Genomic DNA, 15,405 nt, shown 5'->3' on the forward strand with positions numbered 1-15,405 from the left:
TAAAAACACAGAAAGTGTGTTGGATTTGAACACATTCTTCTGAGAGTTCTTGTATCCAAATCGACCCGACTGCAGCTCTGCTCAGGGGAATAACATGCACAGGTTGAACTTCTCTTCAGTTTGCAATTTGTTCTCCTGTGTGAAACCTACAAACTGAGGGACTGAAGGAGATTTGGGTTTACCAACCCTTTCTCAAACTTCTTTATTGCCTCTGTCAAAGGGGTTCTATTTTCCCCTATTTACTTGTTGGTTTGTTTATTGTAAGCAAGATGACACAAACTACTGGAAAGATGATCATGAAACATTGTGGAAGGATTTGGTATAGGTCAGCAAATAACCTAATAAATATTGGTGCTGCTTATTTTTCACTACTTTTACATTAAAGACGTGGAGTTCTTCAATATTTTCAGTTTCCGGGAAATGGAGTTTGATGAAAAACATAGGTACATTTAGGGGAATGATATCTGAGTGTAAAATTTGGTGCAGCTTTGACTTTAAGGGAACTGTTGTGCCATTCTAGTTTATTTAAATTCACTAGATCCAAAAACCCAATAGAACCAGACTTAAATTCACTTTATCTGTAGGTTTCTTTTATTTCACAAGGCAGCTCAATACAAAAGAGGTAGTATAATAAAGTAAACAGCTTTTCACAATGTAAGTAGTAAAGGATTTTTGGAGATCAATGTGAACTCGGTTGATTTAGGGATGATGGTATATTACTGCTCTGATAACCCTTTTACACTGTACACTGACTGGGAAACTGAACAGGTGCAGGAGTTTGGACACAGTTTGCCCATCATATATCGACAGAGGCTACATGTGTAATACCAAAACTGAATTCAATGGAGTTTGAACAGCAGATTGTGAGAGGAAATTGTTGCTAGGCAACTTGAACAGCTGAAGAAGCACTTGTGGGAACTGGTCAGAGGAAAATAAAGTCCCAGATGACATAAAGAGCTCAACAATGGACTTCTATTGTTATGGTGAGTAAGCTCCGGAGGATGAAAAACAAATTATCTCTGCAATTACTGCAATTTCTTCCATCTACAGTGATGGCAACATTATATGATGGAGTGAGGACTTTGTAGAGCCTGAGATATTAAAAGTTGTGGTACCATCATCATCACATGAAATAACAGGTTTTATTGCACAGGCCTCACCCAGCTTGACGACACACAAGATTGCTCCTTAAGAAAACAGGCAGCTGGTCTGGAGATGGGTTTGGGCACCTGCTGCAGTGCTGCCCTGGAGGACTCGTGTGAGGCTCTTACCCATCATGTAGCGCCCGTATTGCACTGTGTCAGGATTGGAGGACACAGGCACCTGAAACCCTTTGGGAATAGAAACACTTCCTGCATAAAACAAGGGTTTGTTATGGTGACATGTCTGGTGTGTGGAGGTCAGGGCTGCAGGGTGATTGGGAAGCCCAGCGTTTGCAACGGGCTCCTCTCTTCTTCCTCTCCTCCCACTTCTCTTATCCAACATGATACCTCTTTCCTGCAAGTTCACTCCCCCTGAAGCCTTCCTTCCACTGCAGGTCTGGCTGTCCATTTTGGGATCTGGACCCGGTGGCTTGATTGGTGGTAAGAATGTGTAGGTCTTGATGGGAACCACAGTGCTGTTGGGCCTGTGGCTGTGTTTCTGAGGCTTAACAGGTATTTTACCTGACACGGTGCATTTTGAGGACAGATGATGAGGCCGCCAAGTCTCTACAAGAGTCCTTCCTTCCTCTGTCGTTTGTGGGAAGTGATGTGATGTAGTTTTCTGCATGGCGTTGACGAAAGGCCATTCTGTGTTATCTAGCTGCAGACCTGCCACAGCATTGATAAGGCAAGATTCTCCTGGTTGGTTACAAAGTCCAGGACACGACTCACAGCGCTGTTCTGAGATGCTGGCTGAGCTTTCTGAAGTAACAGGTGTCAGATCTTCTGAGATGGTTGGTTTTTCAGCCTCCTTAGGCTCTGGTTTCCTGTCTTTCTTCTGAGTCAGAAGAATGCAGCTCATTGGAGCAACTCTGTCCCAACCACAGACCTGTTTTAAAATCAATATATATTGTTAAGTATGAGAACAACAACTTGGATGTGTCTAAACTGAAAACATACCAGAAGTGTTTTATCATTTAGTGAGATTGTATAGAATTGATTTCAGAAAAAATACATACAGATGAGTAATATCAAAAACTGGGAATATAATTCACCAGAAATTAGTCTAAAATATTTTGTAAATAGATGACTAGTTGAATAACAAAATATAACATATATAACTATATAGATATGACATAGATATAATATTACAATTGAGGTACAGTTGGTATAAGGACCACTACTTAAAGGTAACATGAAGTACATCCAGTAAAAGCAGGCGAAGGTTTTGCAGTAGGAATATATCAGCTCAATTTAGATGTTTACATTTGAAAAACCTTTGTTGTCATGACATTCACACGTGTTGCCAAAGCACCATTACAATATAAAAGACATTGCTCAGCGCTCAGTATAAGCAGTACAGGTTATTGAGCTATGACCCTGAAAAACAAATATTCACTTACAGCTTCTTCCACACCAGAGTACAGATGATAGTGATATGGCTCCAGTTCTTTCAGGTCGGCCTCCTCGCTGAGGTCCAACAGGATGTCAGCAGGTGTTTTACTTCTTCCCCTCTCTGGTGTGCGGTGAAGCTCCTCATCCTCATCATCCTCCTGTGGTGAAGGCTCCTCATCTGATCCACACACTGTGACATCTGCTTCTTCACATGTCGCCATCACTCTCCTGGTTTTTGTCAGTTTACTTCACGGTGAGATCTAGACAAACAAATATAGCGTGTGGAGTGCGCATTGTTTGGTGCTTTAGAATGTAGATAAGTTTGAAATGTGAGGTTACAGCAGTTTGTCACAGACATCACTCACCAGGAGGAGGCAGGCTGTATCCCATGATGCGTTTCACTTGTGTGTGTATCGCTGTTCTGTCTTCAGGAAGCAGCAGTCATGGAGGAAGTCCTGCAGCTCTTGCTGGAGGGTTCTCTCCGCTCGACACCATAGACTGTTTATATAAAGCTCGACACAAGCGGAGGCGCTGGATGCCTTCACAACGCTGTCTCCATGACGACCCGTAGAGGAAAAGCGTGACGTAAACAAAAGGGGGGAGGGGCTGATGTTGCGTTCACGTGCTCCTCGGAAGGTCCCATTTCCCGAGTTGTGAAGTTGGTGTGCTCCTTTTATGACTGTTTACAAGGTGTTCAACATGACTGCTCCCCAAAAGTCAACCTAAAGCGTCACGATCGCCATCTGGTGGCTGGCTGCAGTGCAGGTCATTAATCCCAACTCTGTTAATGGAGGGGACAAATAAAAAGTCAATGTATGTTTCACTGCTCTTATACAGTTTTCTCAAAGATGGTCTCTGTACTTTTCAGATAAACCTTATCACACTAAAGCTGCTTTAAGACATTCAATGAACTCTGGATTTTCTCAATGTGACCCAGTGAGGCGCTCTCTGCTCGGCCTCCGGGGCAAAATGTTCAATACAGTAGAAGTCGATTGGTGAACCCAGTAGGGGATCCCCTGGTTTATATGCGTCCATGTGCCCGTTTTAGTTTGGTTGAGTGCATGTATCGATTGGACCTTCCTTCATCCTTCACTCACTTCTGCACAGACTCTGGCTCCAAATGCACAAGATGGCAGCAATCATATGCAGCGTATTTTAGATTCATCTCTGGATATCGGGAGGAAGTGGAGACATGTCGTCCATCATTCAAAGTCCACCTGTTGTTCAACTATAACTAATGTGACTTTATCACTTCTGATATTGAAGGTTACATGTGTTCTGTCATTTTAGGTAGATCTTATCACCCTGCTGTTTGTTCAAGCTTTCATTTGTCTGGTTTATTTGTTCGCATGTGTACGGACAGAACATAAACTATGTGGCTCCGTCCCCTGGTCCCTACAGCACAAACTCTTGCTCCAAATGTGCAAGATGAATGCGTACGTATCCAAGGTATTTTAGATTCATCTCTGGATAGTGGAAGAAACTGGGGGACACTTTTTTCCTTTTTAATTAAAACCCCTTTTCTAAAGTCTATGGTTCATGTACTTTTAAGTTGGTAACATGGACGCTGTAAACAAAATGTGTCAGAGAGCGTCCTGCACATTTGGAGCCAGACTCTTGCAGAAGTGATAGATGGAGGAAGGTCCCATCGATACACCCACTCAACCATTGATCAGTCTCAGCTGCCAATCATGTGACAAAAGTTCACATTAAAAGCTACCCTTTAGAGCTGATTGTTAATTATACTAACAGGTTCGTACGTGATGTCTTCAGCAACTTGGCGACTCCTGAACCATATTTTTTTTTGGGGGGGGGGGGGGTCCTAGTAGTTGAGACTGTAAGTGGTGTTCACATGCATTTCTTCGGTTCTTCCCACACCACGCGAACGCAGCATGACTGCACGCGCTGAACTACTGTCAGTTTCTCACATCTGTGTTATGCAGTTAGCCGGATTCCGCCATATTAAAAAGTAAAATTTAAATATATTCTATTGTAAAAGTCGTTGGTTCTTTTCCGGGGAGCTGTTGGGTCATTGTGACGTGACAGCGTGACGCAATGGGGAAGTTAGCCCGGAGGAACGTTCTGTTCTGCACGTAGAGCTCCGGCAGACGTCAAACTGATCAGCACACATGTGCAGCTCAGCGGGGGGAGGAGGCTGAGCGAGTCTGCTGCGCAGAGAGGAAGAGAGGGGTTCTCGTCTTAGTCTCGTATTGCCTCGTCTGAGAGCGAGATATATGTTCTACTCTCTCGAAATGTAAAGTGGCCGATCAGCAGGGGGAACTGGCACTTTGCTGACGCAGAGCATTTCCTCGGTTTATTGGTCCAGAGCCGCGGAGTGTCAGCGGGTGACGCAGCCGGAGCACCTATCCGCGAGGGGGACACTGACACCTGACGGCTCCATCTCTCCAACCGCCGGTCTCTCCCCTCCAACCCATCACGACCACTTCGGCTCTGCAGTGCGGGGACTGCTGCGTTTTATGGAAGCGGACTGCGCTCGTCCTGCCCCGGTCATGCTGCCCCCGAAGAACTGCCTCCCGAGGAACTACAGCTGCATAGCCGGGCTGTTCGGGAGCCTGGCGGCGGCGAACCCGCGGCTGGACGATGGGGAGGATTATGACATGATGAACGGCACCTGCGAGCCCATCGAGAGCCCGGTGGTGGACGAGAGACCCCGGGGCAGAGAGATCTTCCTGAAGCCCCAGCAAAGTCCCAACCTGCGGCGGAGATGCAAGTCGCTTCCCACGCCCACCGAGAGAGCGAAGTTGGAGATCTCCCGCAGCCGGAGTCCCACCAGTCAGAAGAAAGTCCGCTTCGCCGACTCTCTGGGTCTGGAGCTGATTTCAGTGAAGCATTTCGATGATGCAGATGAACCAGAGGTGCCGGAGCGCATTCTGGCCAAATTACACAAAGCACCCCTGCAGCTGAGCCATTTGGACACAAAGTTCCCTCGCGCTCCTGCGCAGTCGGTGTTCATGGAGCTGCAGTTCACCAACCCGGGCACGCTGCCCGGCTTCGAGCAGAAAGTGAGGGAGGTGAGAGTCCTGCTGGAGACCGTCGAGGCGGATGAGTTCAGCCTCTCCGGCTTTGTGCGCGTGTTAAATCTGGCTTTCGAAAAGAGCGTCTCTTTGCGCTATTCTCTCAACAACTGGATCACGTACATGGACAGCCTGGCGTCCTATGTTCCCGAGCCAAGCGCAGGGGACACCGATAAATTTCGTTTCAAAATCGTCACGCCCACCTACCTCGACAACGGAGGCACGCTGCAGTTCGCGATTAGATACTGTGTCGGCGGTCATGTGTTCTGGGACAATAATAATGGCAACAATTACAAAGTGCGGCGTCACCGGTTCAAGATGTCCCCGCCGCGGGAGTGGGAGAATGGATGGATTCACTTTATCTGAGCTGCGGTGGCACAGTGCGCGCGTAAATGTGCGCGTTAAACCTCTCCGGCCACCTTTATTATGACTGTAGCCTGTTCAAAATGACCTCCCCCTGCCACTGTCCGCTACTTTCATACACACGGACAAGAATTGACCACAACATTTGAAATTTTTGCAGTGCTGTGGTGACAAGCCGAGGGTTAAGATGGGTAAACTGTTGGTAGGTGGCCAGTGTTTGGATGTTAGAACATTTGCCTTGATGTCAGGGATCTGTACAGCATGGTGCCCTTCGGGAGGGCATGCTAGTGTTATGTAATGTTGGCACACGTGCCACGGAAAACGTGTCGGGCAATGCCGACTTGGCGCATCACTGTTTGAGGAGATGCTGTATATTTATCTGATGGCACGGTGGTACCAGAATTAGCGTTTTTGTTTTGCATGTTTGCAAAATAGAAAGAGGAGAGTTTTGACAGTTGTGTGCGTATTATTCCAATTAAATGTATAATTTCCCACTTTCATGCCTTGAAAAATGCCTTTATTTTAAGCCATGCTGTGGGAAGTTTTGCATTCAATGTTATCAAGTGATGTCTTGAATAGAGGAAATGCATTGATCGCCATTAAATGCTTAAAATAAGGCCTATAAGACGAGGGAAATAGTGAGTGCCCATATAACCTGTTGGCTTCAAATCCGGGTTCACCAGCCCACAGAGCTGCCTTTTGTCCATTTACTGTAAATGCACCTGTTAAACGGCAGTTCTATATTTCCCCCTGCATTTATACGAAATTTTCCATATTTTCAAAAAGTTCAATGACAACAAACTCCCCAAAAAAGTTTCCTCCATAAACAATTCCCAAAAATGTTAACTGCATCATGCATATTCCATCAATTCCTACAGGCTGTGTTCATTCAAAGGGGCTTCAACATTCCTGTCCTGAGCTGTTATCTGAATGAACCCCTTCAGTGTGGTTGTTACTCTACTAGCCTTCCAAGGTCAAAATTACCTCAGATTATTGTGGACTTCTTTTCCTCTTCAGGTTGAGCATTAGGAAACAGATTGTTATTTTCTCAGTAATCATTTTCTAACAAATACATTCAAACAGAACGGCATTACTGTACATTTTAAATGTGACAAATATTAATTCTTATGTTCTCAGTTACACCGTGTTACACGTTTTATCAGAGCAGTGTTGTTTGTTGACACAGTAGCTGTTACATGATTGAAACCAGCTTCCCCTTCTCTAAAGGTGCATGCTAGTCACCAGATGCAGGAACCGTGCTGCTCACACATTAGCACAAAATGGCTTGATTCGGTCAGTGGCTCATATTTCCATCATTAAATTGCCAACTATTGTCGGATCAATTCATTTCCATGCCACATGCCTTGATGGATGTTCCACAGTTGTCTTCCAAACCTGATCCAAATCATGCTGGGATGGGTTCATAATGATGAGCTTGTCGTAGGAGTTTAGATGGTGGCGGTTATTCAACTTTTTTTTTTTTCTTTCGTCGTATTATATCAGTATTCTTTCGTGTGCAGAGAGTTGAGTCTCCAGTCCAGTGAGCAGAGCAGGAGGCTTTAATTCCTATCCTCTGACTGTAATCTGAACATCACTTTGGCCTTTGTTTACTTCAACACGGCCTCAGAGGGAGGCTCTCCTATTAATGGGGATGTGGATAAAAGACTATTCCTGTAACCACTTAGCTTTGGAGAAGTTCCACTGAGAATCCATCAGAAAAGTTTATCTGAAACTCTGACATGATTTGAGTAGTTGTGGTGCTGCGCGCTCCCTGATGCTGTTAGACCAGTTTTGCTGAGATGAGAAATGGACGGCTGTCAGATGATATTTGCAGCTTAGCTTCACCATGCGCAGAGCTGGATTAAAAAATAAATAAAAAGGATCTGGCTGTAGCAGAGCTTACTGTGTGTTACGTTGTTAAATCAGTGGGTATTTACATATTGTCTGCTTTGGTTTTTATTAACTATGTTTAAGCATCCATGCAGTGTGAAACCAGAAAGCATTAATTAATCAAGCTGAGACTAGTGATGTGAGCAGGAAGCAACAATACCAATCATCTGCTACCGATGGAGGCTTAGATTCTTAGATTTTAACATATGATCATCAGTATTCTCTTCAACTGTCTACCCATTATTTTCTCTACGTTTTCCACAAAATGTTACTCTGGTTAAAAGTGGGAAAACTGTCAGATATCAGCTGCTCAGGTTTATCCTGCTGCCCCCCCCCCGCTGTTGTTATTGTTGCATCCTGACCTGCGAGGAAACGAAGGGCTTCTGGTTCAGATTCTCACCTCAAACTGCGTATACGTCACCGTTTGTATCAGAGCTCACTGATCTATAGACATGTATGTAAATGTGTTAATGTGTCATATTGAATGTCTCCCTTTTTAACTGTTCATTGTCGCGTGTATTCTGAAGCATTTTTGAAAGTGGACTCGAGAGACGTGAGCGATGAAAAGTTTACCTGACAATGCTGTGAAGCTGGAGGATAGAGTATGAGCCTAAATTAAATTGAAATCCTAAAAGCACACTTATTAATCAAATCTAGGATGGGAATCACCGTGCACAGGGATATTTTCTCTCAAAATGTTTTATATAAATTAGAAGTTGTTGCGGAATCTTCCCTGAAATGTGCAATCGAAACGTGAGCAGTGTATCTGAATGCAATGAGCTATTGGAAACCACATGTGCACGACCACAAGTGTACACTGCCTTACTAAATTATGAGTTGACCATAGAGACGTATGAAAGAGGAGGAAGGTGCTAAGTGATTCTGAAGAAATGAGGTGAATGCAGAGCATGTGAACTGAGGAACGCATCTGGACAAAAAGGGGAAATGCAATGTGGCGTTTGAAACGCTTGCCACGAGCGACTAATGATTGTAGCTGATGCTGAGCAGACTCAGTCAGATCAGGTGTAATGCACTTTGAGTAGGGAAAAGGAAAAGAGGGTGTGTGTACTGAAAGCTTCTCCTGTGAATAGCTACTAACCAAGATGTTCTCCATCCGTTGTCATATTTTACTGCTCTTTTCTCTCACTGTTGAAATCACCTCTGTCTGTTTCATAATCACTGTATGACACTGAGGTTTCTTTCTGGGTTTGCTTTCGAGTCAGTGTTTATTGTTTTCTGTCAATTCTATGCAGCACTTTCTGTTTTAAACTGTACTATGAGATTCATATTTTGAAGTGAATGTTTCACCATAACTGTATTCTTCTTCTTTAGTCTCCTTTTTAATGTAACCTATATTTTTGTTAAAACAATGGTAAATAAAGGCATTTGTGATGATAACCAAACACTCTGTCAGCCCCTTTTGAATTCACAATCACCCAAACCAAACTTGAGTCTTTATTCAGTTTCTGTCGGCCGAAGTTGTGAATATTAAATATGATCTGTTGCATGTTCATCACAGGCACTTTCCCCAAATGTTTCAGCCTCTAGCAAACCTGCACAGTTTATAATTCAAACCCCAAAACGAGTGCGTTTGTGTCTGCAGAGCCGTGCCTGCGTCTGTTCCCAAGGTGTCTGTGTACTAGAGCAGCTGAGCGTCTAACTTGCAAAGAGCTGCTGCTCATTAGGCGACACACTGCAGTGGGCAGCTGCCAACGCCATTGTGAACATGGCTGCAGACATGTCCTTGAATCTATTACAGTCTCATACCACGCCCCCCTGTGTTTATGGAGGGGAGGTGCTGCAGCTTGAAGCAGGAAAAGGTGTGACACACCAAAGAAGATCATGTAAAAGGTAATGATAAAATGGGATGTGTAACCGGCCTCTTTGAAACAAAGACAAAGGGGAGCTGTGGATCAGGAGATAGAGTCGGTTGTCCAGGTTGATGGTTCAATCCCAGGCTCCTACAGTCTGCATGCCAAAGTGTCCTCTGGCAATGGCACTGCTGGCATTGTGTGAGTGATGTTTAAGTGCTGCACATAGACACTGTATATGACTGTGTGTAGATGGATGAATGGAAAAACTGTAAAGAGCTTTGAGTGGTCATCAAGAATAGAGAGGTGCTATATAAATACAGACCATTTATATAGCACCTCTATATTAGTGACATAGTGCTTTTCCAGTCTTTTTGACCACTTTACAGTATGAGGTACTTTAAAGTACAAGTTGCACAAATGCATACACTACGGTGGCCCTGAGAGCTCAACGGACAGCAACTTAAGAAAACACATGCAACTTGACAAAACACAAGCAAAGTAAGAAAACATCTTCATCAATTTCACAACACAACACAACTTGCATGTGTTTTCTTAAGTTGCTGTTCGTCGAGCTCTCAGGGCCACCGTAATACACTGCTTCTATATGCATACACATACAAACACACACACACATTCATACCATTCATCACTCACATAAGGGGCTATTTGAGGTTCAGTATCTTCCCCAAGGACACTGGAATGCTAGATTGAACCATTGACCTTCTGGGTATTGGACGACCCCAACATGTTGTGTAATCAGTGTTTGTACAAACTGTTCTCTAAGATTCTTAATTTATTGGTGGCGTAGCTCTGGTTCATAGTCTGACACCTCGGATGACATTTGGTCTCAGTGTTTTTACTTCTAACAATTATAGCACTTTCTTTCTGAACAGGATTAGTGATTCATTTACAGTAGCCAAGCAGCATTTCATCTAAATAAGGCCACACTGTCTGGAGACCATTCACAGATAATATTATCAGCCACTAAATGGACGATAACGGCAATAGAACACTTACTGGAGGTTCATTTTAGAATAGAATAATTTAAGTGTGTCTAAGTTAAACCTGTGTGTGTTTATGAGAGGTATATATTTTACATGTTGTGTGTGTTGTCTATGGGGGGGACCTCAGTGTCTGACCTGGAATATGATTCTGCTTAATCTAGCTGTAAACCCTGAGGCAGTGACAGTGTTGTGCATGAACGAACACAAAAGAACGCGCTCATTGAACACCTTCACTTTTATGAGAACGATGAACTGAACGCAACTCAATGACAAATAATGAATATGAACGGTGAACAGGTTCATATTGTAGCGTCCTCGCGTATAGACGACAGGAAACTTCTCTCTTTATGTGTAACCTTATTAAAGTCCAGCGAACACGACACGCTTCTTGTTCGTAACTCTGACACTCCTCTCATCCAGCACTGTATTCTTCACTCCCCTTCCTCATTCACCCTTGATACGCCAACTCATCAGCCAATGAGAGCCTGGCATCCCACAAAACCCTACAGCCATTGGCCTAGAACTGTCACGTGCCCCACCCCTACCTGTTCACTGACCCTCGGGACATTTCAATACTTTCTCCTCAGGAGAGACGCTGTCTAAATCGAATGCTTTCATCATGTCGTTGCTCAGTGCCCGTAAAATGTCCGCGATTTAGCCTAACCGAAACCAACTAACTAGACTTCGCACTACGTTACCCATCACTCATGGCACACATATGCAGACCAAACAAGCAACGTATTCCAAGTGTTTTCTTCTCTGGCCAGTGTCTCGGCTCGTACCACACAACTTGGTAGAAGGAAGCTTCATGGATCAGAGACTATATCTAAAAGCCAAAAATATAAAAGTAACTTTTAAGTAAGGCTGTCAGATATATGTAGTAAAGTAGAAAATATTTTCTCTGAAGTGTTTATCACAAGCAGCATAAATGACACCGACACACACACGATAATTTGTCCATCGTCTTAATGTGCTTAGTTCCGGGTAAAAACCATCAGCTGAAGTGGCCTAGTCGGTAAAGTGTTCGGTCTCTAACAACAGCAACCCGGGTTTCAATCCCTTTCATTCCCATTTTCAAGCTGGCAATATGTTACACTTAAAATTGGCAGGACTTCTTCTATTAATTGCAAAATATCTCACACTATGTTAATTACAATTAATTAAATATAAAAACAGGAAAAAATGTAATAAAAAAAAAAAAAAAAAAAAAAAAAAAAGCTGCGTGCGCAATTCCTGCGCATTGGCCTTCTGCGCAGGATGTGCGCGCGCAGTTTTTTTTTTTTTTTTTTTTCCCCATTCAATTTAATTAAAAAAATATATATTTAATTTAATTAAAAAATATATATTTAATATAATACATTTTTTAAATATTTAATTTTATATTAAAAATTGTTATATTACATTTCGTCATCATTTCTCCGCGCTGGTTCAGGGGTAAATGATGCTGGTCTTCACAGGTGACTGACCTACGCAAGCCTGTAGCCGCCACCCCCCCACAGGAGATTATGTGCTTGTGTGTGTGGCTGCGGCGCTTCCTGGTTCTTCCCGGCACTACGCTGCCGGTGCGAACAGCCAAAGTATTTACCATGGGCGAGGAAAGGAGGCGGAGCGCTTTTCACAGCGCTTCTACCTCCGGTGCGTCCCGGGGTTAGAGGTTGATGGTGTGACGTTAATGTATTGTTTTACATTGCATGTGTCACGTCATGATAAATCAGTCTCCTATGTCTCCTGTACCAGGAGCCGCCCCTGTCACTGGTTATCTTGGCTCGCTGTCTGGCCGGTAACCAGCCGTCCGGACCGCTCCGTGAAGAAGGAGGAGCAGATGTTTCTTTACTTGGAATGCGGCCACTTTATTTCTCGGATATACAGCAGGAGCAACACTTGCATCACCTCTAGGTGCTCCGTCACTTCTCCTTATAAACACACTTTTAGCGTATTTTCCCACAATACCCTGGTGCACTACGTCACACTACAAACTTTCCTTAAAGGGGCAGGCCATACCTGCAACACAACAGCTCTCGGTCTCATACAGATGGCAAGAGAAAGCAGAGAGGCAGACTCAGCAACTACATCTGAGATCCGATGCACCTTATTATTATCTGAGGGATTTTTACACACTGTCTGATAAACATTCCGACAGTAAAGGCAAGGGGTAGTGATGGGTAAGGTTTTCTTTAACAAGTTAAGTCTTTCATTCTCACTGTCCACCTTAAAACTATGAAATGAACTGAAATATGAACTAGTTCAGAATTTAAATGGTGAACTATGAACGTGAACTATTCATGTTTACTTGTATGAATTGAACTTTGAACTTGTTCATGAGAGTAGTGAACTTGCACAACACTGGGCAGTGATGACTGAACTGCGTTTAACTTTTCTTACCTAGAGCTGTGCAGGAGGCGACCTGACTCTGAACGCTGGCTTAAAGGGATAGTTCACTCAAAAATGAAAATGGAGTCATTATCTACTCACCACTATGACGATGGAGGGCTGGGTGAAGTGTTTGGGTCCACAAAACACTGTAAATTACGTTTTTTCGAGTCGAATTTGAATTGCGGGGCTCTTGGGCACTTGGATGACACTACAGAACCAGTATGGAGGCATTTTCCCTCTGTGGACTCACCTCCCCCCTCCATCAGCATAGTGGCGAGTAGATAATGAGTGAATTTTCATTTTTGGGAGAACTATCCCTTTAAAGCTTCCTGCAGCCCTTCACTGTGAATCCATATGGTACAGACAATGAAAGCCTGCTGTAAAATTCCTATTTAATTCCTCGATACGAGCTACTCAGCAGCTCGCCTCGAGTGGAAAATCACATCAATCCGCAGGAAACACACAAAGGCAGATTTAAAATATCCAATGTCAGTGAGTGATGAAGCAGAAAATTAAGACGTGCTGTTTAATTGAGCTGAAGAGTGAAACATTTGTCTTGTCTTGGTCTTATTTTATTTCAACATCAGCCAATCCCCTCACAACAAAGCTCACTTCTAGCATCAGCAAAGTGTGTTGTACGCTTGTCTGTGTAATCACCACGTGATGGTAATCAGCCATCATTGTCATGCTGTGTAACAACAGCTGCTTACGTAACTGCTGTGTTTGTGCGGTGATGACGTTCTGATGGCTCTCTCCCTCAGGGCGTCTGGCGTTATTAAACAGCAGCCGCCGCAGATCCACGGCCATTTTCATGCCACCTGTGCTGCCTCTCCGCCCTCATACAAAGCTGGCCCTTCAGCTCTCATAACCTGGCCGGGTCAATCCCCACATATAGTTTTCATGATCTCAGTTTAAATCATTTATGTGAGGCATTCAGGGAAATTGTGCACTGAGATTAATCCAGACTCGGCAGCAGCAGACGAGGCTGGAGAGCAGGGATACGACCATAACCTTGTCTCAGTGAGCACCGGACCTGAATTATTAATTGGATAAATGCTCTTTTACAATATATGGAAAATCCGTTATGTTGTTTTGGAGTGTCTGCTCGCAGAGTTTACAACGACTGTGTCCCTATTGCTTTGACCTCAGCTGTTTCTTTTCTAATATTTTTCTTTACACGTCTAAGGGGTATCATCCATCACGTTGCTTTCCCCAAAACACCTACCGAACTGAGAAAATGTGTGTGCTCCATGACAAAATGTTACACTTACAGTTTACACTTCACATATACTCACTCGCTGAGGGGTTCAAATCAGGTGAGGCAGGAGTCAGATGTAATGATTGTCAAACAAGCTTTTGTTACCGGTTTCCTTCTCTAATCTTTCTTTCTTTCTTTCTTATTCATTACTGGAAAACCTTTGTATTTGTCTCACTAATTTCTATAACATACCGTAGATTTGCTTTGGTCTTTCATTTGTTCCTTTGAACTTAAAAGTGTTGTGTATTTTTTGTCCTTATACTGTTGAAATTTTATTTAAAGCCCATAACTTAACATTTGACATGTGAAATGTCCTAAAATCAAACTGTATGAACCTAAATGTGTCCTTTGAATTTATAGTGAAATGTCCAAAAAATCACATGTAACTTTAAATGTCACAGGTGATGAAGTGACAGTTTTTATAGTTTTACAACAGTGGGATGTTGAAGAATGGACAGTGAGTCTCCACTTCAGAATCAGAATTCGTTTATATGCCGAGTACATTTTCACATACAGGAAATTGACTAGGTTTGGTTGTTGCATAGAACAAACAACAATATATACAAGTAGACTGTTCTCCCACTGTCCAGAAGGGTAGGTAATAAAATGTTAACATCTCACTGGCAATCATACCTGTCTAAACAAGCTCATCTGCATCACTACTTTACAATGCAAACTTAGACAAGCAATCCAATTAGAGCACACACACACACACACACACACACACACACACACACACACACAGCCCTCAGTGGAAGTTTCTCAAAAGGATTGCATGAGAAGGAAGGATAACTTGTTTCCTCACACACCATGTTTGGACAGGATACAGGAACTAGGTTAGAGTGATATTATAGGAAATACTTTCCAAACAATATAATGACCATGTGCTATAAACACGCCTCACGGTTTTAGCAGATAAGCTCATTCGTGATTTATAACACATTGAGCCTCTAGGGAAAATAAAATTACACCCATGTGTAGTTTTACTGTGTGGTAATGCTGTCGAGACTTGACTGACTTTTATTTGAAATTATATTATTTGGGCCTTTCATGCCAACATATTGTAGACAGAGCACTGCAGTTCAACTAGGCACAGGCAAAGCTACTTAATGGAAATAATAAGTTGGTCGC

General features: G+C 43.3%; 2 protein-coding genes across 2 annotated transcripts; one reads left to right on the forward strand and one right to left on the reverse strand.

Moving 5' to 3' along the window:
- Positions 1–568: 568 nt before the first annotated feature.
- LOC128445434 (uncharacterized) lies at positions 569–3,346 on the reverse strand. Its single transcript, XM_053428132.1, has 3 exons — positions 2,903–3,346; positions 2,546–2,797; positions 569–2,031 (listed from the first exon to the last, which is right to left on the reverse strand). The coding sequence occupies exons 2-3, from the start codon at positions 2,756–2,758 to the stop codon at positions 1,189–1,191; spliced, it is 1,056 nt and encodes a 351-aa protein (XP_053284107.1). The 5' UTR covers positions 2,759–2,797; positions 2,903–3,346; the 3' UTR covers positions 569–1,188.
- A 1,238-nt stretch (positions 3,347–4,584) lies between these two features.
- Positions 4,585–9,228, forward strand: LOC128445496 (protein phosphatase 1 regulatory subunit 3E). Its single transcript, XM_053428257.1, has one exon. It carries the CDS (start codon positions 5,015–5,017, stop codon positions 5,936–5,938), a length of 924 nt encoding a protein of 307 aa, XP_053284232.1. The 5' UTR covers positions 4,585–5,014; the 3' UTR covers positions 5,939–9,228.
- The last annotated feature ends 6,177 nt before the right edge of the window (positions 9,229–15,405 follow it).

The sequence above is a fragment of the Pleuronectes platessa genome, chromosome 1 (genome assembly GCF_947347685.1).
Source record: "Pleuronectes platessa chromosome 1, fPlePla1.1, whole genome shotgun sequence".
Lineage (NCBI taxonomy): Eukaryota > Metazoa > Chordata > Actinopteri > Pleuronectiformes > Pleuronectidae > Pleuronectes > Pleuronectes platessa.